Genomic DNA, 21,454 nt, shown 5'->3' with positions numbered 1-21,454 from the left:
TATTGATTCTTTTCGTAATTAAACGCAATGGTTTTTACTTAAGTAATAACAGTTAAGGTAAGTCACGTTTTCGAGATTACTGTTGAATATTTTTTTAGTAAACTGCTTTGAGTCCATAAAAATGAAAGTAAGTCATGAAAGAATTTTTTAACAAGAATATCAACCTGATTGTTCATCAAATGATCATAAAAGAAATAATGTATTAAATACGTTCAAAAAACTTTAAGTAACAGTGCACTAGTTGTTTTTGATAACAGTAAATTTCAAAAATAAAAAATAACAATAGGAAATTTAATTAACGTAACATCAATGAGCTACATTATTAATTCATGCAAAATCAAATATTTTTATATTTATTTTTTGGAAATGACAAAACTGACTCATCGAATAACAACAAATAATTATTATTCTTTAAAAAAGATAATTTTAATAATTGTATGTACATTATTTACACTGCTTATTATTTGGAGATAATTTACATGTCTGCAATACTCCACTTGTAAGCTTCATCTTCAACTGCTTTCTTTTTGTTTTGTTGTTCAAACCACTTCTTTTCATACCCATTACTTCGGTCCACTCCATCCCATCTGAAACCTGGTTTAATACCAAACCTATTGGGCATGAATGAGCCAGAATAGCTTGGTTTATCTGAAAAAATAACAAACACTCACTTTTAATATCTAATTTAATAAATGATCTAAAATGCTTGTACAGTTATTAATTTGTTTAAATAATTAAGCAAATGATTGGAAATCTTCATTTAAATATCTCAACTAAAATTTCCTTAGTTTATTTATAATAAAAATGATTGAGACTACTGTAACAAATCAACCTATTTTGTTACTAAAATAACATTTAATTTTATAAGCAAAATATTTACCTGGTGCTCTTTTGCCTTCTTTAATTTCTTTTTCCTTTATATAGGCCAACATAGGATCATCATCTCTGTCACGACTTTTTAATTCTTTTTCTAAATCTTCATCGTCTGCATACCTTGCAAGAGGTTTGTCCATCTCTTTCAGATCTTGTTGAAGTTTACTCATGTGATCATCAGATTGTTTCAACCCCCGACCCCATTGTGCATATTTAGCATTTATTTCCTCTTGTTCTTGCTGCTTCTCATGATGATATTCAGCTTCTCTTTCCAAATTTCTTCTTCTACCTGTTTTTCTATCACGAACAACAGTAGATTGACCATAGCCACTCATTTCTCGTGACATTTTTTCCATCATTTCATTTTCACGTCTTTTCTTAGCTTCTTCTTCTTCTTTCAAAGATTTGATATTTTGAAGGCCAGCTGATGTACCATCTAAGGTTTTTTTCATTTTTTTAGGTTCCCTTTCCTTTTCAGCGTCTCTTGAGGAAATCAACTTAGATTTATTATTTGATTTAAATCTAGGTGGGCTTAAATCTGAGTCAGAACTATTTCTTCTCTTGTGTCTTGCAGATCTTTTATCCCAGGTCCTATTGTCTTCGTAACTTTTTGTGCCTCTAGACCTTGGAGGGCTTAGATTTGAGTCAGAGTTATTTTTCCTACTTCTTTTGTAATTCTCTTCTCTTGATATTCTTTTGTGTGAAGTTCTGCTGTCTTCATAAGCCTTTACGCCTTTAGACCTTGGAGGGCTTAAATCAGAATCAGAATGATTTCTGTTTTTACTGTAATTCTCTCTACCTGATTTTCTTTTGAACGATACCTTGCCATCTTCATGACTCTTTTTACTACTAGATCTTGGTGGACTCAAGTCAGAGTCAGAATTATTTCTCCTCTCTTGATATTCTTTTGATTTAAATCTAGGCGGGCTTAGATCTGAGTCAGAACTATTTTTTCTCTTGTCTCTTGCTGATCTTTTATCAGAGGTTCTACTGTCTTCGTAACACTTTTTACCTTTAGACCTTGGAGGGCTTAGATCCGAATCAGAATTATTTTTTCTGCTCCTTTTGTGATTCTCCTCTCTTGATACTCTTTTGTGAGAAGTCCTGCTGTCTTCATGAGTCTTTTTGCCTTTAGCTCTTGGAGGGCTTAGATCCGAATCAGAATTATTTTTTCTACTCCTTTTGTGATTCTCCTCTTTTGATACTCTTTTGTGAGAAGTCCTGCTGTATTCATGATCCTTATTACTATTAGATCTTGGTGGGCTCATGTCAGAGTCAGAATTGTTACTCCTTTTTTTATGATTGTCAATATCTATTTCTTTCTTTTGAACTTGACTTTCAGATTCTTCTATTGAGTCTGCTGCGATTTGCTTCCATCTCTGTTTGTTGCTAAAATCTGTCGGCCCACGATCATCAACCATTACAATTTGTGGAGCATCTTCCTGTGACATGAGTGAAGAAATAATCTCTTCTTCACCCATATTCTTCAAGTGTTTGAAATCATCAATATCATCATCAATAATTTTAACTCTGCAATGGAAAATATGTAAAATAATTTTATCATTCGAAAGTGTCGGTATTTTAAGCAATTTTGAATAAATGAAATTAGAAACATTAACTTACGTTTTCTTAACCTTAATTTTTCTTTTCTTTTTTTTATCATCTCCATTTTTTGACAGATACTTTTTTAGATACTCGGCTTGAGAAAGTTTTGGCGCGCCTGACATTTTTACTGGAGTCTATGGTAATACTATATTTCTCTATACTATACTCTCTTTCTCCACTGTACTTTTTGAAAAATCACAGTTTAAAAGGTTAGTCTGATGCTTCTCAATTTCACACCTGACGCGTACTGCACACAGCACAACAAACAACATAGGAGTTGAGACTAGATGACCGACGACGCCGTTGTGGAGAAATGCTGCAGCTCTCTGTGGTCAAATAATTACTGGTTACGTGCCCGATCGTGACAGAATTCAATATGGCCACCGCGCGCGAGATTCAAAACCTTCGAAACCTGAATACGAAAAATTGTAAGGAAAAATTGTATTAAAAATTTAAAAAATGTTAGAGCATGTTAGAAAATGCAAACCGAAGTAGTCATCTATGAAACCCAGCTGGGTAATTAGGATATAATAGGAGACGGATAATTTTAAAAAGTATATATTCATTCCAGAAATCATAGAAACGTTTTGATATTTTGAGGTGTAAGTATTATATATTCCGGAAAAAATTGTAGCTGCACAATCGAAAAATGATCGAAATTGTATTAATATTATTTATCATTCTGCTCTAATGGAATATTTATTGGGTTATTTGATAAAATATCTCATTCAGTTTCTAACCAAGTGCAATAATAAGTTGAATAATTTCCAATTAAATGTTTTAACGTACTTTCAGTTTTCGAAAATACAAATATTAACGAGTTGATTGTGTGTAGTCTATTAATAAATAAGCATCTCCTTTTTTCAAATTTACTTTCTGTTCTAAATTCTTCAATTCTTAATCGAAATAAAATGTACCATCATTAAACGAGGATAGATGGAAAATCACCGAGAAAAGCTCGGTGAAACAGCGAGCGTGAAAATAATCCTACAGGTGCGAAGAATCGACGACGCGCAGCTGCGAATGTAAAATAACGCAGGATCAGGATAGGAGGAGAGCAACGCAGAAAAGCCTGCGTTTGACCTTGACTCTCGCTTAAAGGAATTCCAAAGCACACGGTATACTCTGGCGAAGCGTCGGCGCACGAAGCTGCTCCAGTAGCACACAGAGCTTTGAGCTTTCGCAGCTATACGCACACGATCGTGTAGGTACGCGCGTCGAGAGAATCGATGTATATAGTGGTGGTCGTGGCCAAGCAGATAATATATAAGTTGCAAGTACGCACGTAACTTGGTCGACGGCTGCGCCCTAGAGCCGCGCTCGCTTCGCATATAATATAGCTGTCGGTCGGGGAGTCCTGGCGACGACCAGTGTGCAAAGCTGCTCTAGGCAAGGAGTCGATCGTTATCTTTTTCTTTTTTTTTCGCACCCTCGCAACTAACTCGTAACTCCGCGTATTTATCAAGCGAGCTCATGTCGCAAGCCCCGCCGCGGGGGAAAGCTAAAATATAAATGAAAAAAATATTTCCGCTCGATCCGACGAGTGCTTCTCTCCTGGCTCGATCGCTCTATGGCCCTTTTGTTTTGTCGCCCACGCGACTCGTAGTTTGCCTGCGAATAGGGAGCCGAAGATAAGTCCGTCGCAAGCTCGCAGTCTATGGCGCATCGCAGGACCTGCTAGCGGACGTACATAGACGATTATATACTATCGACCTCAAGCATTTGTCACTTCTTTACGAACTTGGAGCTTTAATAATCAATCATCTGTGCAACGCAAAGGTAAGACGATCGAATAATGTGTTTCGCTGTGTAAATGTTTCTGTGTGCGCGGGGGCCGTTGCAAATAATTGCCTCGATCTGCACGAGCGAATGAATGAATCTCCGCCACGCTTGGATCTTTGACTTATCCGCGCAATTCACGAGTCGCGCGAGTAATCGATATCGGCGTGCCGCGCACGCAACTGTTGACGTGGACAAGCCGGAAAGCCTCCTAAGATAAGAATAAAATGCACCTTTGCTATCCGTCTTTATTAAAAGTACTTTATTGAAAAAAGGTCATAAATTTTAGCAAGCATAGTAGCATAAATAAAGCACTGATTGAAAAACAAATCAACTTTGTTTTTCTTTATTGCATCCCCTAAATGTATATGTCAAATTATTTGATTATTTTAAACTTTACAAGTGAAGACTATGAATGAGAGCTTTTTTTTTGAAAAATTAATCAAAAAGCTCCTTTCTCCCAAATTGAATGACAACGGGATGTCAATCGATATCCTTACCATCGCGCTGAGCCCTTAATTTTTTCCTTCCATCCATTCACAACAAACATACGAAGACTTTATTCATTCAAAATGTAATATTCTTCCTTAAAATTTAGCCTCGATAATTGCACTATTTTGATTATAGAACTACTTGAAATATTTCATTTTTTCGCGTACCAAAAAAAAGTACAAAAAATCAGTCGGAATATGCCGCCTAATTGACAATCACCCTTATATACATGATTCTCGAATACTCTACATGCTCCCTGAGGCATTGGGAGAAAATTATTTTAAGCGCATATGCTTCTATGATTAACTTTATAGTGGCTTAATCGGTCGCATTAACTCGAAGCACACTTTCAAGTTCGCGAGCTTTCGATCGACTCGAAGAAACTTGTTGCACTTCGTGTTATATGCGTTTTGCTGCTGCTGCTTGTATATAGTTAAAATGGCGCTACAAGTTGCGAGCTACGTCATCGCGTTGCACCATAACGTATCCCTTGAACATAATGTAATACTATGATGATAAATTCGTGATCGTTATAAATGGAAAAAACTCAATGCGAGGGTAGAGCATTTTTTGTGTAAATTATTTATTTTCGTAAGACTCAAATTTTTGGTTTCTACTGCACGAATAAAACTTTCACAATCAGTCAACGAACTTTATACGACTGTTTATTTATAAAAAATACAATTGCCCTTGGTGTATACGATTTTCTATCGAGTACTCATATAAAACTCTGAATTATAATTAATTAAAAATATTATTGCAGATATTGCAAGCTCTCCAAAACCTCGGCTCGTAACAATATAACAAAAGATCAGAAACATATGTAACTATAGTCATGGGTGCCTACAACTTCTTTGGTCCCGATCTCCGGGCCCCGGAGATTATGGCCATCTTGGGCTGCATCGGAGCAACAGCTGGGGCTGTTTCGGCAATTATCGTCTACGCCATTTGCGCTCGCAAACGACGAGTACTTAATTGGTAGGTCATGGATAATTTGGCCTTTTAATCCAAATCTTCTCTCTTTAATTCACGGTAAAAATAATTGCAGGTTTGAAAAAGACTTGCTGGACCAATCGGAGGAGGCAGAGAAATCATCGAAAAAGAATGCAAATATCCAAATCCAAATGGGTAAAAGCTGCGAAAAAGATAATCAATGCGTCGCAGGGATATTAGCTAACAAAATCATGAAGACGCATCAAAGTAAGCTTTATACAAGTAATCCGAATATCCGAAATAATTAATTGTTAATAATCGTACTTTTTTTTAGTCAACCACCGTCAATCGGAGAGCATCGACGAGGAGCGCGCGGCAGTGTCGGCTTCGACGTCGTTGATAGCCCCGGCGCCGCTGCCCACCGGGGACGTCGTGCTGGTCGGGAGCGACCAGCGGATGGTGCTCGTCAAGGGCTTGTCCGTGTCCAGTCGGTCCAGCAGCTACGCCGATTCCGAGGACAACGACGCGGACGCCACCATCACGTCGAGGGGCGCCGGGAGCAGCAGCACCGAGAGCGAGAGCTGCTGCAGCGACGACCTCTCCTGTCCGAGATCGCCTCTGGAGACTTGCGGCAAGATCGATATGTGCGTCGCGTACGACAAAATCGAGGATGCGCTTCGTATCAAGATTTTCAAGGTATCTTCTGTTATCCTTTGAATTTTGTGCGATTCTGTTTTATTTTGATTAATTTGAAATTTAATTTGGTATCTTTTATTCAGGTGTACGATTTGATAGAGACGACGAATCCTTACGTAAAAATACGACTCATTCCAGACCGAACTTGCGTGAAAAAGACGAAAATAATCAAGCAAACCCTTAAACCAGGTAATTATTATATTATACTCCTTCAAAATAATATAGTTCGGCAACGTATTTCGAATTTGAGAGAATTTTTTACAATATATTTTTATCATTAAAAATTAATTTTCGACAAAACAACAAAATAATTAATCGAAAAGAACTATTTTAAAAAATTTGGCTGGCTATTTCATGTCATGAATACTCTCTTTCAATAAGTTCAATGATTTTTCATTGTTCAAATGATAAGTCCTTTTCTTTTGAGTCAGGAAAAAATTTAATTTAACCCACTATTCTCATTTTTAACATTCACAATACAAATCATTTATTGAATTCTATATCAAATTAACATAGAATTTTGTTTAACATTATATATTTACATAAATATAAATTAAAAGTTAGAGTAAATAATTCAGTTAATTGATATTCATTACATGTCCTGATGCAAAGAATTAAAAGTTACAATTAAAATATATTTAATAAGTACTGCATAAAAATTATTTATGATATTAAATATATTACAATTTCACATTATATTTCATTATATGGTAGAGTCTGTACATGGAACAATTCATTAATGTAACTTATATACACAATTTTTTAAATACAAAAGACATACTATCTAGCGAAACTCTTAAAGGCTGCAGATTGTGGATTTATACATAATGGCACATGAGAATTGTCACTTTGTTTACAAATAAAACTGTGCATCTCTTCTTTTATTTGTTGAACAGTTGTTAGTCGTTTCTCCCATGTACTGTCAAATATAAGTGGACTTATTGGCTCAAAATGTTCAGTGAATTGCCTTACACCAGCACTTGTTGTAAAACAACATGAACACATACATGAATGGTATCTCAGTCTTCCTTCGTCTAAATATGGGTGGTTCAATGCTTCTTCTACTTTCATTCTCCTATCGGGATCATACACTAACATTTGACAAAGCAAGTGAACCGCTTCATGAGTGGCGTGTGCCCCTAAATTATAGAGAGTATTGATTTGAGATGGTTTAGGTACACGCTTTAGCATATGAGACTTAGCTGGTTCACAAGCATATTTCATATCGGATAAAGTTGGAGTTCCCAATAAATCAGTGATCATTTCTAATTGATGCACTGGACTTTGTGCTTGAAATAGAATTCTTCTTTTCAAAAGTTCAGCAAATATACAACCTACACTCCACATATCTATCGCATTTGTATAGTGTTTAGCTCCCATGAGAATTTCAGGTGCTCTGTAGTACTGAGTTACAACTTCCTGCGTCATCACTGCACGTGGATCATTTTCCTCTGCTCTAGCTAAACCAAAATCACAAATTTTTAAAACACAGTTGCTATTTACAAGAAGATTACCTGGCTTTATGTCTCGATGCAGAATTTTAGCAGAATGAACGTATTTGAGTCCTCGAAGAATTTGATATAAAAATACTTTTATATGATCAGAGCTTAATTGTTGAGGACTAACTATTATTTTATGGAGATCACTTTGAAGAAGTTCCGTTATGACATATAATTCTTGAAAAAAATCCAAGAGCGGTGGCTGCAAGATTTCAAGTGCAGATAGAACATTTTCGTGTTTGAAAAAGCACAGCATCTTCAACTCGCGAAAGACTCGTTTACTACTAATGACACTTTGAAAGATGTTGGGTAATTTTTTGAGTGCCACCTTCTTGCCATCTCTGGGATCCGTAACAGCCCATACAACTCCAAATGCACCATATCCAATGGGTCGATCGGGTTGAACAGTTGGTCTGTTATTTATATGCACTTTCACATGAGAATTATCGAGCGAATTCTGATTGTTAATGTTGGGCGCGTAGCAGTGAGACGAAGCTTGGGCAGTCGACGATGCCGCGCTGAGGATCTGATCGTTGGCATTGTTGACAATTCCAGACATGCCCGAAATCATGAGACCATCTCGTCGCATAGACATGATTCCCAATGGCAGTTTGGACGTAAAGACTTCAGGAAGTTGACGTTGAACGTTTTACTGGCGACTGCTACCGTTATCGCGCTCGAGACAAGGCAATATCAATCATTGATTGGTCGAACGATGAATGTTTCATTTCAGTCGAACGATCGCGTATCGTGAACAAATCGCAGTGGATTACTGGGCAAGTTTTTAGTAATGGTCGGCGTACTTGGCAGAGTAAACTTGGCAACGTAAATCAGACTGCGTACAGGTCCGAAAAGTCGTTTTCTCTTTCTCCCAGGCTTGCCCGCGGACGAAGACACTAATTAGGGGCTAGCAGCAGATAGCCAGTTCGGTCACTAGCCAACGCTTATCACGTATATAGTTATACATATCTATATACATACATACATGATCAAGCATATGCAGTATACAGGGTGCATATGGCCGAGGACGAGAGAAAATCGCACGAACGGACTGCTGAACGCGAAGAGCGACCCGAACTGCTGCACAGACAGTTCGAATAGTGACTTCTCACTTCGAGCAGTAGCGAACTGCAGTCGCAGCGAGGATCGTAAATCCTCCTATGACGTAGAGATACCACTTATTCGCTCTCTAGCGGCTAGATTCACGATGATGTTACAACTATTTGCTTTGCACTGAACGGAGTCGCGACTCGCTGTGCGCAGCTGCTGCTGCTCAATAAATTCGCCTCGCAAATCCCACAACGGTCGTCTCTACGAGGCACCAGAACGGAAAATAGGATAGAGCTGATGCCGTGCGTCAGGCGAATGTATATAATAGCGTTTGGTGACGCGCGTGAAACACGTCACGAGTCGCGATTGCAGACGCCTCCACGACTACCAATGGACGATGCCAATACGGCACACCATAATTGCCATGAATCTTGTTTTCTTGGGCTAGCCCTCCCTGGAACAATGCAATGATTATCACGTAAGGCATATCAACTGCCCCACTGAAATACTAAAATACCTGAAATCTGAAACACGCATGCATATAAGGGCGTGGTTATGGATTCATTGAGCCAATTTCCAAGTCCGATCGACCCTTTTACCCCCCTTTCTAGTGGTCACTTAATTTGTAATGATATTTTCCTCGGGGCTTTTGTTAAAATCTCGTAAAGACACCTACGCATTTAATTATTCTGACGATCATAAAATCGATAGGTATAAAAAGATTAATTGCATTCAAAGTAGAACGTTTAACGCTGTAGAGCGCGCCAATTCAAATCAATACGGGTGTAATCACGATCGGTCAAAGTAATATGTTTAATCATTATCACGCAAACGATGTTTTACAGAATGCAGCGACTACTTCGTTTTCCAAGTACCCACGAACCGTCGAATCGACGATTTGACGCTGGAAATCGTGCTCTACGATCACGTATCGAAGCAGCAAAAGTACCTGCAGCAGCACAAGCTTGGCTACCTGCACCTGCCCCTGGTGCAGCTCATGCCGGAACTCGTGGACGACGAGCAGCAACCCCAGAGCGTCACCCAATTTTTTATGCGCTGCTTGCCCTTCGAGGACGCCAAATCCTACGGCGAGCTCATGGTGTCCATGACCTATCAGAGCCAAGCCGAGAGACTGACTGTCGTGATAATTCGCGCTAGAGATTTATTTTTTACCCCCGACGATGACGATGACGTTGATGTTTCCAAGGACGGTCCGACCTATGAAATTTACGTGCAGGTAAGACCGTCGCTTTTCAGACTCGACTAGACTAGATCTATCAAAATTACGAAATTTTAACAACCCCGTGTTCTCTGTTTACTCAGGTCAACGTCCTGCGGGACGGCAAAAGCTTCAAACGAAAAAAAACTGGTGTACGTCGCTGCGACCATGTTAATTCGCCCGTCTGGAGCGAAACTTTGAATTTTGACATGCCGCTTGGACTCTTGGCCACGAGCACCATAGAGTTCTCGATCTGCCGGACTCCCTCTCAAATTATGGCCTGCTGCCATGTGTCCGCAGACAGTCATTCTAACGCCCAAATCTTCCAGAATTTATTGAGCGGAGCAACGTCATCGGCTCAATGGCTTCCGCTCAACGAACCAAAATGAAATGAAGCGATGCATTGATAGGCAATTATATGTACTTTTTAACTGCAGAAACTCCGGTAACGTGTGAAAGTCCTCTCTTTCACTTTTAACTTTGACTTGCTTATTTTTCTTTTAGCTTTCTAGTCAAGTAAAGTAATAATATATACGATTTGTTTAACTAATGAAAGTCTGCAGTTCTCAACGAATTTTCTTTATAACTTTCTTAATGATTTTTACAGTAAAAAGCTTCGAACGGAGTTTATGCTTAATTTTTTTTACAATCCAGATTTTTGCAATGACTCAAAATAAATCAAAATAAGTACCCAAAAATTAATAAAATTAAGAATAAATAAACAATGTGTATGATTTTTTAGTTTGTTTTATTTAATTTTTGTACAATAAAACTGTACAAATATTATTTCCATGATCCATGGTTTAGTCAAAGAGACCTGAAACACAAATACAAGTAATGATTTAGTAAATGTAAGGCCATATAGTTTGAAAAAAATTATAATCATATGCAGAAACTCATTTAGGAAATTTGACTACATGACATTTTCAGAAGTCTAACACGCTTGAATAATCATTGTATGCTCATTGAAATTAATAATAAACCAAATAAAAGTAGTAGTTTTTAGTATCTTACCGAATCCCATGTCGTCATCGGATTCCTCTTCAGGTTCTTCCTTCTTCTTCTCCTCTTTGGCTGCTGGAGCATCAGCGACGGCAGCGGCTGCTGGTGCTATAATTGAATAAATTTTGTTATTATAAAAGACATATCTTGAGCTATTGTAAATAAAATCTCAAACAAAATTGAAATATTGTAGATATGAGAGGCCTCGAATGAACCTAGTTCATTCTTGCAGGCATTTCAATCGTTAATTTTTCCTCAAAAGCTGACCGTTCTAGCAAGGTGAAATCTAGGTCGGTGGATGAACAGAGGAACAAAGTCAAAGTAAGAATATGAACAGAAACTTACCAGCACCACCAGCTGGGGCAGCTCCAACTCCTGATCCAATGTTGGTGATCAGGTCCTTGACATTAAGACCTTCTACAGCCTTGGCGAAAAGACCGGGCCAGTAGGGCTCAATGTCTACGCCGGCAGCCTTGAGGATGGTTTGGATCTTCTCACCCTGGAAATCAAATTATGGGTGAAATTTGCAGTTCGCGCAATGGCCGAATAAAAATTAATTTTTGCAAAATAAAATATGTTTCGGTACTTACAGTGACGGCGACATCGTCGTCGGTGAGGATGAGGGAAGCGTAAACGCAAGCGAGTTCGGCTTTGGTCGACATTTTTTAATAATTAAACGTGCAGGTCGCCCGAGGTTAGGCCTTAGCTTCAGAAGAGAACAAGCACGTGGATTATCGTTCACGACGGACGCTAACGAAAAAAGAACCGGGTTATGTGCTCGTGGCGGTTTGTCTTTGTGCGCATTTCAATTCAATTCCCCTTCCAAGTTATTGTCGCTTGCAGCCGGCAGCGCCGTGCAAACAAGGCGGACGATTTAAATATGCATTATAATCTTTTGCGGTTTGGTTATTCATGAACGTGAGAAAATACTGGAGCATGAGTAAACAAAAAAACAAACATTTTCAAACGCTTTTTCAGCAATTTTTATTAAGTATTTTTCTAAATACTACTCGGATGACTCTATTTCATGCTTGCTTACGCATAAAAAAAATTTTAGTAGTAAGCAAAACATGTAAAAAAAATTCGGAATACCTTTAAAATATGTTCATAAGAATGAACAAGAGGTTCAACTGACATAATAGATAACATTTTTTTACAAGTTGAAACTGTGAAATAGCAAAAATATTGATCAAGGGACCGAATGAGAGTTTGCGGGTGATGCTGCAGCTTTGAACATCGACTCATAAAGTAATTTACAAAAATAATTTTATCCAATCAAAAAAATGTTAGATTAAATATGAAAAAAAAATGGAAAATGAAACAACGAATTCTGAATTGTGATTTAGATTTTTTTATTTAATAATAAGAGAATCACTTGAATATTTACGAGATACATGTTACCAATAAATTCGAATATTCAATACTTATAATAATATTATATTAAGATATACAAATACAACAAAACTGAAAAGTTGTGTAATGTTTATTCTCTAAAAAGTTTATGCAATATTTTTTCTTTTGTCATTGGTTCTCATCTTGAAATAATGTTATTCACATTTATAAAGAAGAGTTTGACAAAAGTACTGTTATTTTGTGGAAACCATGTGTTGATTTTGTTCATGTAAACTGTCGTCGTTTACTTGAGGGTACGTGGTAAATGCACTCGGTGAAAAATTACTTCAACCTATGCTACAAAAAAGCGTCATGTATATTCAATAGTTACAGAAAGTTTTTTTTAACTGTAAAATAAAAATATATTGTTTGAATGACATTTACCTGCAATGCCAGCAATCGCCTCAGATGCAAAGAATTTGACGTCAACATCGGTATCCGTATTTAATTTATCAAGAACAGGTTTAACCTGTGTTTGAACTGCAGCTGGTTTCAGATGTGGTCCAATCCGTTGCAAAGTTTTGGCGACGTTGAACCTAACATTCGCTACATTGTCATTGGCCATGCTCAAGACTGTGGGAAGCATGACATCCGTCGTAATTTCTGGACCACAAACTTCGGCTAATACCTGAAAATTCCAAAAATTTTCAATAATTCAAAGATATCAATTGAATGAATATTGCTTTTTACGGAACAAATTTTTATATAGCAACTAACTAGAATGAACTTACATTTATACAGAAGAGGCAGGTCATTCTGTGAAGATAGTTCTGGTCTCTAGACATGGCTAAAACTTTCGGAATCACTGTATTTTGTGCCCATTCTGGTCCAAATTTCTCAACAAGCTTTTTAAGATTGAGCGTGGCTGCCTCTCGGATGGCGTAAACATGATCGACCAACCAAGTCATACACAATGAATTCAATTTTTCATCAAAGAATTCCACTCCAAGCTGACCAGCTAATAACGGCATGTACCTGTTGTGATAAAAAAATGTGCATCATTTAATTGCTCATATTTTTTATCAACGTTTAATTACGTTGAAATATTAAGATAAACTCACTCAATAATAGCCAATCGAACTCTCCACTTCGAATCTTCTGCCAGCTCAACAATTGCCGGTAAAAGCGATTGTGACAGCTGTTGAATACCAATAACTTCGTTCACACAATCTAAATTACTTATTATGTTCAAGCGAACTTCGGGGCATTCGTCTTTGAGTTGAGATAAGAATAAAGGTAATAAGTGCTCGATGGTGCTGAAATAAAAAAACATTGATTAAATTTTAATTCAAGTAAAAATGTCATCATATGAAATGCGTAACACATCCACCGAAAAAATGATTCAGTCAAAGAAATCAGAATATTTTAATTCAAACAAGCAACTATAAAATATTTTTAAATAACTTTTGTCAACAATAATAACAACAATATAAGGAAGTATCAAAGGTCAAGATGATATTATGACATACAAAACGTCGCCCGTACGCCAAGCGCACATCAAGTATTCGAACATGACCGATCTCATGATGCAAACAAAAGTGAACTAATCTTAAAATGCAATTCGTCGATCGAACATCCACATTGATTAACGTAGACGCACTCACTCACACACGCACACGTATGCACATTCGTTCGGAACTACCTCGAAGTGCGCACGAATTTCATTTGACCAGCCAATCGACTACGTCCTATCCGTATTCTCTCGGGCCGGATAACGCAACACGCGTAATTGTCATCCTCGTCGCCGGAATCCGTCTTGCCTCGAAGCAAGCACACTACTCGCGGCGATAAATTACAAAAACGCTCCCTTTTTTTTTATATACGTTTTTCTCCCGATCGAACAACAGCTTAATTCGCACTGTGATCAGGCGCGCAAAAGCGTTTTGATAGACGTCGCCAATATTTGTTAGTGCTATATAGCGCGATCGGTAGTACTATAACTTCCGCTTGTCGACGATTGCAAAACACGAGTTTTTTTTGCGATGATGACAACTATGACGACGTTTTTTGACTTGACGAAACAACGAAACATATACACAATCGAAAAATACATGCAATTTTAGATAAAACTTTAATAAGTAAGAAAAAGATTGTCCATCTCCTAATATCGGACATTCTTTATTGCTTTTCGAGTTGCCTATTTGATTTTTTGCATTAAAAGTCAAATTTGAAACCTGCTGCCTAAATATAGTTATATTTTTTTGCTATTAAAAACGTGCAATAATCAACTATACAAATTAAATCGAGTAAATAAATCGAGTATATAGTTCGAGAATAGAGTTAGAAAAAAGAAAGTCTAAATAAAACTTCCTTTTAGATCAATAAATTAGAACAATTGAAGAGTGCACAATATTTTGAACATTATTTGACTATTCAAATCCAAGTTACAGAATTAATGAAAAAATTAGAAATATTCTATTCAAACCAACTGCTTGATTTTGATGCATACATAAGCAGATCAATTACAATTCAAGCCAAAAATGTATATTAAACTTTTATGAGTAACTTACTTTACTTTCCCAAGTATAGGACTGAGACCCATGATGACACTGGCTAATGCTGATTTAACATGTTGATTTGGATCAGCAACAAGTTCTTTGACGTATGGTAATATATTTGTCATTATTATACTCTCTTGATAGTAAGGGTCAATGTTTTGACAAAATTCGCGGATTTTATCTGCTGCAGCAGCTCTTACTTCTGCCTCTGTATCTTTCAACAGGACCTGGTTAAAATAGCATTTTATTTTAGAGTATATTAGATAATTAAATAAAATTTTTTTAAATAAAAATTTACCTGGAAGGCAGGTACCAGATCGGTACGAGTTATTTCTTGACCAACAGCTTTTTGAAGATCAGTGAATTTTTCAGCAACCATATAACGCACGCGCCATGACTGATCTGTTGCACACTGACGTAACGTTGGCATAACCAGCTGCTCAACATCTTCCTGTTGAAGTAACGTCGCAATGCTAACACAGGCATCAACTGCCAGTAAACGTACTGAATCCTGAAAGAATGTATCATTAGTTAGTTAGAAAAAAGTGAAAAGTAAATTGTAAGAAAGTACAATTTAAAAAAAATTACCTGTTCATCTTGGGCAATAATGACAAACATAGCAATTAGATCAGCTTTTAAGTATTCATTTTCAACAACTTTTGCAAATTCTCCCAATTTTGCAGCTGCGGAGCGACGAACCATAGGAGTATCATCTTGACATAAGTTGCGGAAATGATTTCTCAAATCAGCTGTAAAATTCAATGCAAAGAAATGTTTTACTTTAGGTTGTCCAAGTATATCTAAACAATATGAGCTAATATTTTTGATTTAAATTACCTTTGATTGGTTGGCTAACGCGGTTATAGCAGACACTGAACAACCCACAAGCTGAAGTTCTGGATGTAAACCAATCACCAGAAGCTAAACGTTGCACTAGTGGTACAAAATGTTCTTCTAAATCAACTGGACTGTGTTGGCTAGCAATATTTCTCAATGATTCTACAGCTTTATCTCTCACTACAGTTTCTTCTACAGTGGCCAAAGATTCCAAGGGAGGCTAAAAAATGTAATAATTTAGATATAAGCAACAGTTAAAGTTTGATCTAAACTTTTTTGACACTTACTAGTAGACAGTGCACAAAATCTGGTCCTCCAACAAGCGGTGTGAATGTACCCAACTGTTCAGCAAGTGCCAGAAGAACCTCATCTTCATCATATATAGTTTCTGTTAAAAATGGTATGAGTTCTGTTCGAGTTCTTTCAACTCCGAGTGCAAGAGCAATCGTTGATAACTTCTTGATTGAGTTTAATCGAAGCTGAAAATTATCATTGCTTTTGTTAGCATCATATATTGTAAGTTTGTATTTAAATGTAAAAAATTTAATTATTGTGCAAAAGAGATTCATAAGATTTCAACTGTATTGGTTTTTTTTATAAAACTTCAAAAATATGATTGATAGGTACTTCAATTTTCAAAAAATACAATTGAATTGTTCAAATAACTAAACAGTTAACGAAAAACACGTACATTTACGTGTTTTTGTTGCACGAGATCCAAAAGACACCACCCACTATGGTGAAGAATTATTTTAAATTGGAAAAGCGAATCATTAAGACGACAGCAGCACGCGAGTGTATGCGTGCGTATTTGTTGGTAGTAGGCACTTAGATCAATGATCAACAGTTGCAACAGGATTTAGGACATAAAAACAATTGCAGTGACATTACGTCAAGCGCTTGGAAAGCAAATATTATCCTCGGCTGAGAGATATGCGTAGAAGGGACACGTATATGAGGGAGAAACTGCCAGTAAACCGGCGGCAAAGGCGGCATCCTCAGCGATATGCTCGCTCGAAATACAGGCTAATTCTCGTGGATCAATGTGCATCGAGTTGATTCAGGTCAAAGGAATTCGTTTTATTAGCGTACCTGAACATCTTCGTTTTTCAACTCATCAATGAGCACAGCAATGGGATAAAGACTGTCGTCAGCGGTCGAGTCGCTTGCTGCCATTTTGCCTGCGAAGTAGCTACTCGTCTCACTCGCACAGAATAATACTTGTATCTATATAGGCTCCTCTCTTTCTATCTCTCTCTCTCTCTCTCTCGCTCTTACGCAGTGTTTGCTCAACTACTGTGTTGACGCTCGATATTTTGTATATTACACTGTCTCTAGCCTTATACTCGCGAGAGAAAATTATACTTGGGTTCGGCTCAATGCAATTTCACTTATCTTCCACGGGAGCACACTGTGCTAAAGCATAATTTTTGATGTGTAGTGTAATACGCATGTACATGTAATGTGTGTTGTATATATATATGTATATTTTGTAGATATATAAGTTCGACTAAAGCGACGCGTCTTAGGAGTTCGGTTATGCTATGTACACTGAGCGCGGCCCCTCAACTCCATGAATCACAATTCACTGGCGGCTCTCTCGGCTATACTCGGCTCGACCAGACCAGTTCGCACTTTGCTCGCACACACATAGGCGTACTAGACTATATACGTATATAGGCGTATACTCTACGATTCGCGAATACCGCTAGATTGACGGCTTATACTTGGTTGATCACAATTTTGCGCCTCTACTCCGCGCCAGAACGGAGCAATGAGAGCGTAATGTATATATAGCCGCGGAAATAGCTCGACTCGTAGATGCGTATTATATACTTGTCAATTTATGGATTTTGTTGTAGTTAACTTTTTCCTGCGGTTTTTATCATCCAAGCGATTTCACAATATGCTATATACATTGAGCCGCTTATTACTCGATCGGCAAAAGTTAATTGTAGAATAGATCGAATCCATCATTGAACGATTCATGTTTCGAATTTTATCTTGCTTTAGGATATAATCACTAACTTATATCAGCAAATTAACAATGTGCTCACATGGGAATGTTCTTTTCGGACACTGAATAGAAAATATATTTCTGAGCTTCTAAAATAACTTTCTAATCGATCGTTTTAAAAAAATATCGAAAACATTATTCATTTAATCTTCTAATATTTTTTTGATGAAATGTAACAAAAAAAAATTTCTTTTACTGAGGAAAATTCATGAATAAAAAAATATTTGAAATTATTCTCATCAATGCAAAACCCAATAAAAAACTGCGAAAATTTGTAATTATATCACAAATAAAAATAGATTGTACAATTTTAAAAGTAATCTCGTTACTAATTGTATCTGAATAAATTAACATCTCCTCGCGGCATTGACTTCAGAGTTGCGGAGGTTCTCGTTAGAGGGCATACAAGTCCAGCATGTGCCGTCTTGAATATACACGCCGGTCCGTGCAAGTCCGTGCACGCACATAAGGAGCAAAGGCTACACGTGCTTAATAGCAGCAAGCTAAATGTTTTAAGTTAAATTCATAAATAAACCTAGAAAGATGTCTGCAAAAAAACGTCCGTGCCCTGAAACTGAGATGGAGGTAAAATTTCGTCAGCTTTTTCAATTATTGGTTTCTTTTTTTTTCCTGAAATCGTATAAGTCACTTCCTATAACATCATAAAATGACTGTGCCCAGTAACTAATATTATCACACTTTAATAGGTGGAGGTTGTAAATGAAATTGAAGGCAAATCAAAATCAAAACAACGACCCTCCAAAAGGAAGAGGGTAAATGATGCAGAGATCAGAAAAGTAAGTAGAAATTTTTCATTCTTTTGACATCTGTGCAAATCATTTATATATTAATTCATTGCATTTAATGATTATCCATTTCTCACATAGGTTGCTATCCCTGCTCATCGATATACTCCTTTGAAAGAAAATTGGTTGAACATTTTTACCCCAATCGTCACACATCTCAAGGTAAACGTTAGATGTAATCTGAAAACAAGAAACGTGGAGATTAAGCTGAATGAAGATACTCCAGATATTGCCAATCTTCAAAAAGCAGCTGATTTTGTGAAAGCATTTATGTATGGTTTTGAAGTTGCGGATGCACTAGCTTTATTACGTTTGGATGATTTATTCATTGAAACATTTGATATTAATGATGTCAAACCTTTGTTGAAAGGCGATCATTTATCTAGAGCTATTGGTAGATTAGCTGGAAAAATGGGACGAACAAAGTTCACCATTGAAAACACCACAAAAACAAGAATCGTTTTGGCAGATTCTAAAATTCATATTTTAGGATCTTTCCAAAATATTGCAATAGCTAGGAGGTCAATTTGTAATTTAATTTTAGGAACTCCTCCAGCTAAAGTTTATGGACAGCTCAGAAATATTAGTAGTAGAATGGTAGAAAAATTCTAAACTCTAGAACTATTCATAAATTATCAATTATGTTGTGTAATTTTAGCTGAATAATTGCTTATTTTTTATTAAAAAAACATGTTAAAAATCAGCAATAGCTTTATTGCAACAATTGATTTCTGTAAATAGGTTGTAATGTTTATAATCATAATAAAATTTGGTATTTATACTTCTGAGGTACTCTATTAATAACTAATCGACCATCATAACTCAAAGATGCAAAAGTCCATGGATCTGCTGCAGACCATTCAACAGCATAAACACTATCTTCATGCTCTTCATATTTTGCTAGCACTCCATCTTCCAACCTACCAAACATAAAATTGGTCATATTTTGAATTTATATTCTTGTTTAAATTTTAAATGGTAATGAAAATTTTTTTACTTCAACTTACTTTTCTTTTGAACAAGTTTCTTCCATTGTGGCATCTTCTTCAGATACTATTTGGCCAAAGGGTTCTGAAGAAATTGAAGCAACATTACTTAAAATTACTCTTGAGTCACTGCTGGATGTCAAAACTAATTGATCATGAAATTTATTAATCCTAATTGACCACACCCAATGAGAGTGTTCCATTCGTGACAAAACAGGTTCATTAGTATTACGAATATCCCAAAATTTCATGAATCCATCATCTCCACATGTTGCCAAATAATACTGTCTAAGTGTATTAAAATCTAGATCTCTAAAATTTAAAATTAGAAATTTCTTGATTGTAATAAATATACTTTATCTTGTTCATTGAAAACAAATTTTTTTATAGATGTTACTTGAAACTACCTAATTATTTGAGAATGCGCTGATGCAATTGTCCAAGTAAATTCTTTTGGATCTCTAAAATCCCAGCCTTTAATAGAATTTTCATTTAAAGTGACGAATTGATCCATAAGATGGTGAGGATTCCATTTGCCATTTGTAAATTTTGGCTGTCCTCTGCTTGTTAAAGTTCCAACTGTTACCACCTAGCATTTTAATATAAACATTAAATAATTAAATAATATAAGTTTATTTTTGATTAACAAAGCCAAGTTACTCCATACTTGAGGTTTGAAATTTAAATCCCATAAAACAAAATTATTGTCTACAACTGAAACAGCTTTTGTACTGTCAGTTGGGTGATAAGTTATAGTTTTGAGTTCATTTCCATAAGGCGTAGTATCAATATCTGCCAATTTTTCCAGTGGAACTATATCATTTGTATCATTGTCCTTGGGTATACTCCAAAGAGCTCCTTTCATTTGACATGTATTATCTTTGGAAAAGGTTTAATTATAATAAAATTTTTTTGAACGAAGCATACTATTTAATTTTAATCTCTGTACCTATTAATGAATTATAGCAAGTTATAAATTTATCAACTTGAGTGGGTGATGCTTGGATCGACCATATCTCTCCGATAGGATGCTGGAATACTTGAGTTTTTAAATTTCCTGTTCCTTCGCTCAGTTCTACCAAATGGACTTGGTTGTTACTGAATTTGAGAGACTGAGTTCCAACCAAAAAACGCACAGAGTCTGTTTCAGCTGTCTGAGCTGCCAAAGCTCGAGCCTGTCTTACAAAATATCATTTGATTTTTATTATTGTTTTCATTGAAAAGTAAAAGCTAAAACATGAGTCTAAAAGCTTAGCGTCACCTGAAATTCTAGCCCGTATATAATTGGTGTATCTTTGTCCGTGTCTTTCATTGTAAAGTTTGAGATAAATAAGTTGTTTTGTTATTAATATCCAACTGCCTTGTCCTTAAAATTATATTAAATTATAATTAAAAAGACGAATTACGAATGCAGAAAAGAAACACAGCCATTTAAGTCGCTGATGTTATTCGTTGTCAGTTGTGTATTGTATCAATTGTCAAAATCATATGGGAAATGAGAGAGAGGACGCCACGTGTTGCGATACTTTCGCACATAGGACTACATCGAAGGTGTAGAACTGTAAACGTCAAAAAAGAAAAAGAACAACAGTAGAATGATTGTGCACGTAATGTACTTTGTTACTTTTAATTAACTTTTATCGTTATTAATTTTTGCCTAAGAGTCGCAGGAGCCTCGGTATAAAGATGCATAAGCAATCGATGCAAATGTATCGCACGAAAGTCGATGTATGACATGTAGCGCAGCGAGCAGACTGCGGCAGTGCTGCG

The 21,454-nt window shown here is 36.4% G+C and overlaps 7 protein-coding genes across 8 annotated transcripts; 2 read left to right on the top strand and 5 right to left on the bottom strand.

The window, feature by feature from the left end:
• Window positions 1-383: 383 nt before the first annotated feature.
• LOC106648584 (BUD13 homolog) lies at window positions 384-2,759 on the bottom strand. The gene is made up of 3 exons (XM_014365577.2): window positions 2,497-2,759; window positions 881-2,403; window positions 384-648 (listed from the first exon to the last, which is right to left on the bottom strand). The coding sequence occupies exons 1-3, from the start codon at window positions 2,598-2,600 to the stop codon at window positions 476-478; spliced, it is 1,800 nt and encodes a 599-aa protein (XP_014221063.2). The 5' UTR covers window positions 2,601-2,759; the 3' UTR covers window positions 384-475.
• Window positions 2,760-3,644: 885 nt separating this feature from the next.
• Window positions 3,645-10,771, top strand: LOC106648585 (synaptotagmin-11-like). Its single transcript, XM_014365578.2, has 7 exons — window positions 3,645-4,257; window positions 5,513-5,727; window positions 5,798-5,949; window positions 6,017-6,378; window positions 6,462-6,567; window positions 9,773-10,164; window positions 10,251-10,771. Exons 2-7 carry the CDS (start codon window positions 5,585-5,587, stop codon window positions 10,533-10,535), a joined length of 1,440 nt encoding a protein of 479 aa, XP_014221064.1. The 5' UTR covers window positions 3,645-4,257; window positions 5,513-5,584; the 3' UTR covers window positions 10,536-10,771.
• Window positions 6,834-9,731, bottom strand: LOC106648586 (serine/threonine-protein kinase NLK). The gene has a single exon (XM_014365579.2). It carries the CDS (start codon window positions 8,470-8,472, stop codon window positions 7,159-7,161), a length of 1,314 nt encoding a protein of 437 aa, XP_014221065.1. The 5' UTR covers window positions 8,473-9,731; the 3' UTR covers window positions 6,834-7,158.
• A 104-nt stretch (window positions 10,772-10,875) lies between the features above and the next one.
• Window positions 10,876-11,940, bottom strand: LOC106648618 (60S acidic ribosomal protein P1-like). The gene is made up of 4 exons (XM_014365648.2): window positions 11,739-11,940; window positions 11,494-11,647; window positions 11,161-11,256; window positions 10,876-10,963 (listed from the first exon to the last, which is right to left on the bottom strand). Exons 1-4 carry the CDS (start codon window positions 11,808-11,810, stop codon window positions 10,950-10,952), a joined length of 336 nt encoding a protein of 111 aa, XP_014221134.1. The 5' UTR covers window positions 11,811-11,940; the 3' UTR covers window positions 10,876-10,949.
• Window positions 11,941-12,483: 543 nt separating this feature from the next.
• LOC106648616 (serine/threonine-protein phosphatase 2A 65 kDa regulatory subunit A alpha isoform) lies at window positions 12,484-17,425 on the bottom strand. 2 transcript variants are annotated; one of them, XM_023458456.1, is made up of 10 exons: window positions 16,968-17,425; window positions 16,163-16,354; window positions 15,876-16,095; window positions 15,627-15,787; window positions 15,337-15,549; window positions 15,051-15,265; window positions 13,602-13,796; window positions 13,272-13,515; window positions 12,925-13,168; window positions 12,484-12,832 (listed from the first exon to the last, which is right to left on the bottom strand). In XM_023458456.1, the coding sequence occupies exons 1-10, from the start codon at window positions 17,049-17,051 to the stop codon at window positions 12,828-12,830; spliced, it is 1,773 nt and encodes a 590-aa protein (XP_023314224.1). In that variant the 5' UTR covers window positions 17,052-17,425; the 3' UTR covers window positions 12,484-12,827. The 2 variants fall into 2 exon arrangements, with proteins under 2 accessions (XP_023314224.1, XP_014221130.1); XM_014365644.2 differs by having other exon boundaries at window positions 12,484-12,837; window positions 16,968-17,424.
• A 253-nt stretch (window positions 17,426-17,678) lies between these two features.
• On the top strand, window positions 17,679-19,377 carry LOC111693218 (RNA-binding protein pno1-like). The gene is made up of 3 exons (XM_023458457.1): window positions 17,679-18,477; window positions 18,600-18,689; window positions 18,780-19,377. The coding sequence occupies exons 1-3, from the start codon at window positions 18,436-18,438 to the stop codon at window positions 19,308-19,310; spliced, it is 663 nt and encodes a 220-aa protein (XP_023314225.1). The 5' UTR covers window positions 17,679-18,435; the 3' UTR covers window positions 19,311-19,377.
• A 38-nt stretch (window positions 19,378-19,415) lies between these two features.
• Window positions 19,416-21,430, bottom strand: LOC106648564 (EARP-interacting protein homolog). Its single transcript, XM_014365521.2, has 7 exons — window positions 21,320-21,430; window positions 20,946-21,243; window positions 20,634-20,859; window positions 20,352-20,563; window positions 20,092-20,273; window positions 19,706-19,996; window positions 19,416-19,618 (listed from the first exon to the last, which is right to left on the bottom strand). The coding sequence occupies exons 2-7, from the start codon at window positions 20,994-20,996 to the stop codon at window positions 19,456-19,458; spliced, it is 1,125 nt and encodes a 374-aa protein (XP_014221007.2). The 5' UTR covers window positions 20,997-21,243; window positions 21,320-21,430; the 3' UTR covers window positions 19,416-19,455.
• Between the last annotated feature and the right edge of the window lie 24 nt (window positions 21,431-21,454).

Source organism: Trichogramma pretiosum, unplaced genomic scaffold (genome assembly GCF_000599845.2).
Source record: "Trichogramma pretiosum strain Unisexual culture from Peru unplaced genomic scaffold, Tpre_2.0 scaffold69, whole genome shotgun sequence".
Taxonomy (NCBI): domain Eukaryota; kingdom Metazoa; phylum Arthropoda; class Insecta; order Hymenoptera; family Trichogrammatidae; genus Trichogramma; species Trichogramma pretiosum.
The sequence above is the reverse complement of the archived record's forward strand: the minus strand, read 5'-3'. Positions and strand labels throughout refer to the sequence as shown.

Bases quoted from the DNA above. Each gene is read 5' to 3' on its own strand.
- LOC106648616 (XM_023458456.1), bottom strand. From the start codon at position 17,051: ATGGCAGCAAGCGACTCGACCGCTGACGACAGTCTTTATCCCATTGCT. The intron at 15,788-15,875 runs GTAATTTAAATC...TGAATTTTACAG, and splicing joins CGTTAGCCAACCAATCAAAG to CTGATTTGAGAAATCATTTC. The intron at 13,516-13,601 runs GTGAGTTTATCT...TTATCACAACAG, and splicing joins GTTCGATTGGCTATTATTGA to GTACATGCCGTTATTAGCTG.
- LOC106648584 (XM_014365577.2), bottom strand. From the start codon at position 2,600: ATGTCAGGCGCGCCAAAACTTTCTCAAGCCGAGTATCTAAAAAAGTAT. The intron at 2,404-2,496 runs GTAAGTTAATGT...TTTCCATTGCAG, and splicing joins AAAATTAAGGTTAAGAAAAC to AGTTAAAATTATTGATGATG. The intron at 649-880 runs GTAAATATTTTG...TTATTTTTTCAG, and splicing joins AGAAGGCAAAAGAGCACCAG to ATAAACCAAGCTATTCTGGC.
- LOC106648618 (XM_014365648.2), bottom strand. From the start codon at position 11,810: ATGTCGACCAAAGCCGAACTCGCTTGCGTTTACGCTTCCCTCATCCTC. The intron at 11,648-11,738 runs GTAAGTACCGAA...TTTGATTTCCAG, and splicing joins ACGACGATGTCGCCGTCACT to GGTGAGAAGATCCAAACCAT. The intron at 11,257-11,493 runs GTAAGTTTCTGT...ATTCAATTATAG, and splicing joins TGCCCCAGCTGGTGGTGCTG to CACCAGCAGCCGCTGCCGTC.
- LOC106648564 (XM_014365521.2), bottom strand. From the start codon at position 20,996: ATGAAAGACACGGACAAAGATACACCAATTATATACGGGCTAGAATTT. The intron at 20,274-20,351 runs GTATGGAGTAAC...TTAAAATGCTAG, and splicing joins ATTTAAATTTCAAACCTCAA to GTGGTAACAGTTGGAACTTT. The intron at 19,619-19,705 runs GTAAGTTGAAGT...TATGTTTGGTAG, and splicing joins GAAACTTGTTCAAAAGAAAA to GTTGGAAGATGGAGTGCTAG.
- LOC111693218 (XM_023458457.1), top strand. From the start codon at position 18,436: ATGTCTGCAAAAAAACGTCCGTGCCCTGAAACTGAGATGGAG. The intron at 18,478-18,599 runs GTAAAATTTCGT...ACACTTTAATAG, and splicing joins GCCCTGAAACTGAGATGGAG to GTGGAGGTTGTAAATGAAAT. The intron at 18,690-18,779 runs GTAAGTAGAAAT...TTTCTCACATAG, and splicing joins ATGATGCAGAGATCAGAAAA to GTTGCTATCCCTGCTCATCG.
- LOC106648585 (XM_014365578.2), top strand. From the start codon at position 5,585: ATGGGTGCCTACAACTTCTTTGGTCCCGATCTCCGGGCCCCGGAGATT. The intron at 6,379-6,461 runs GTATCTTCTGTT...TCTTTTATTCAG, and splicing joins TTCGTATCAAGATTTTCAAG to GTGTACGATTTGATAGAGAC. The intron at 6,568-9,772 runs GTAATTATTATA...GATGTTTTACAG, and splicing joins CAAGCAAACCCTTAAACCAG to AATGCAGCGACTACTTCGTT.
- LOC106648586 (XM_014365579.2), bottom strand. From the start codon at position 8,472: ATGTCTATGCGACGAGATGGTCTCATGATTTCGGGCATGTCTGGAATT.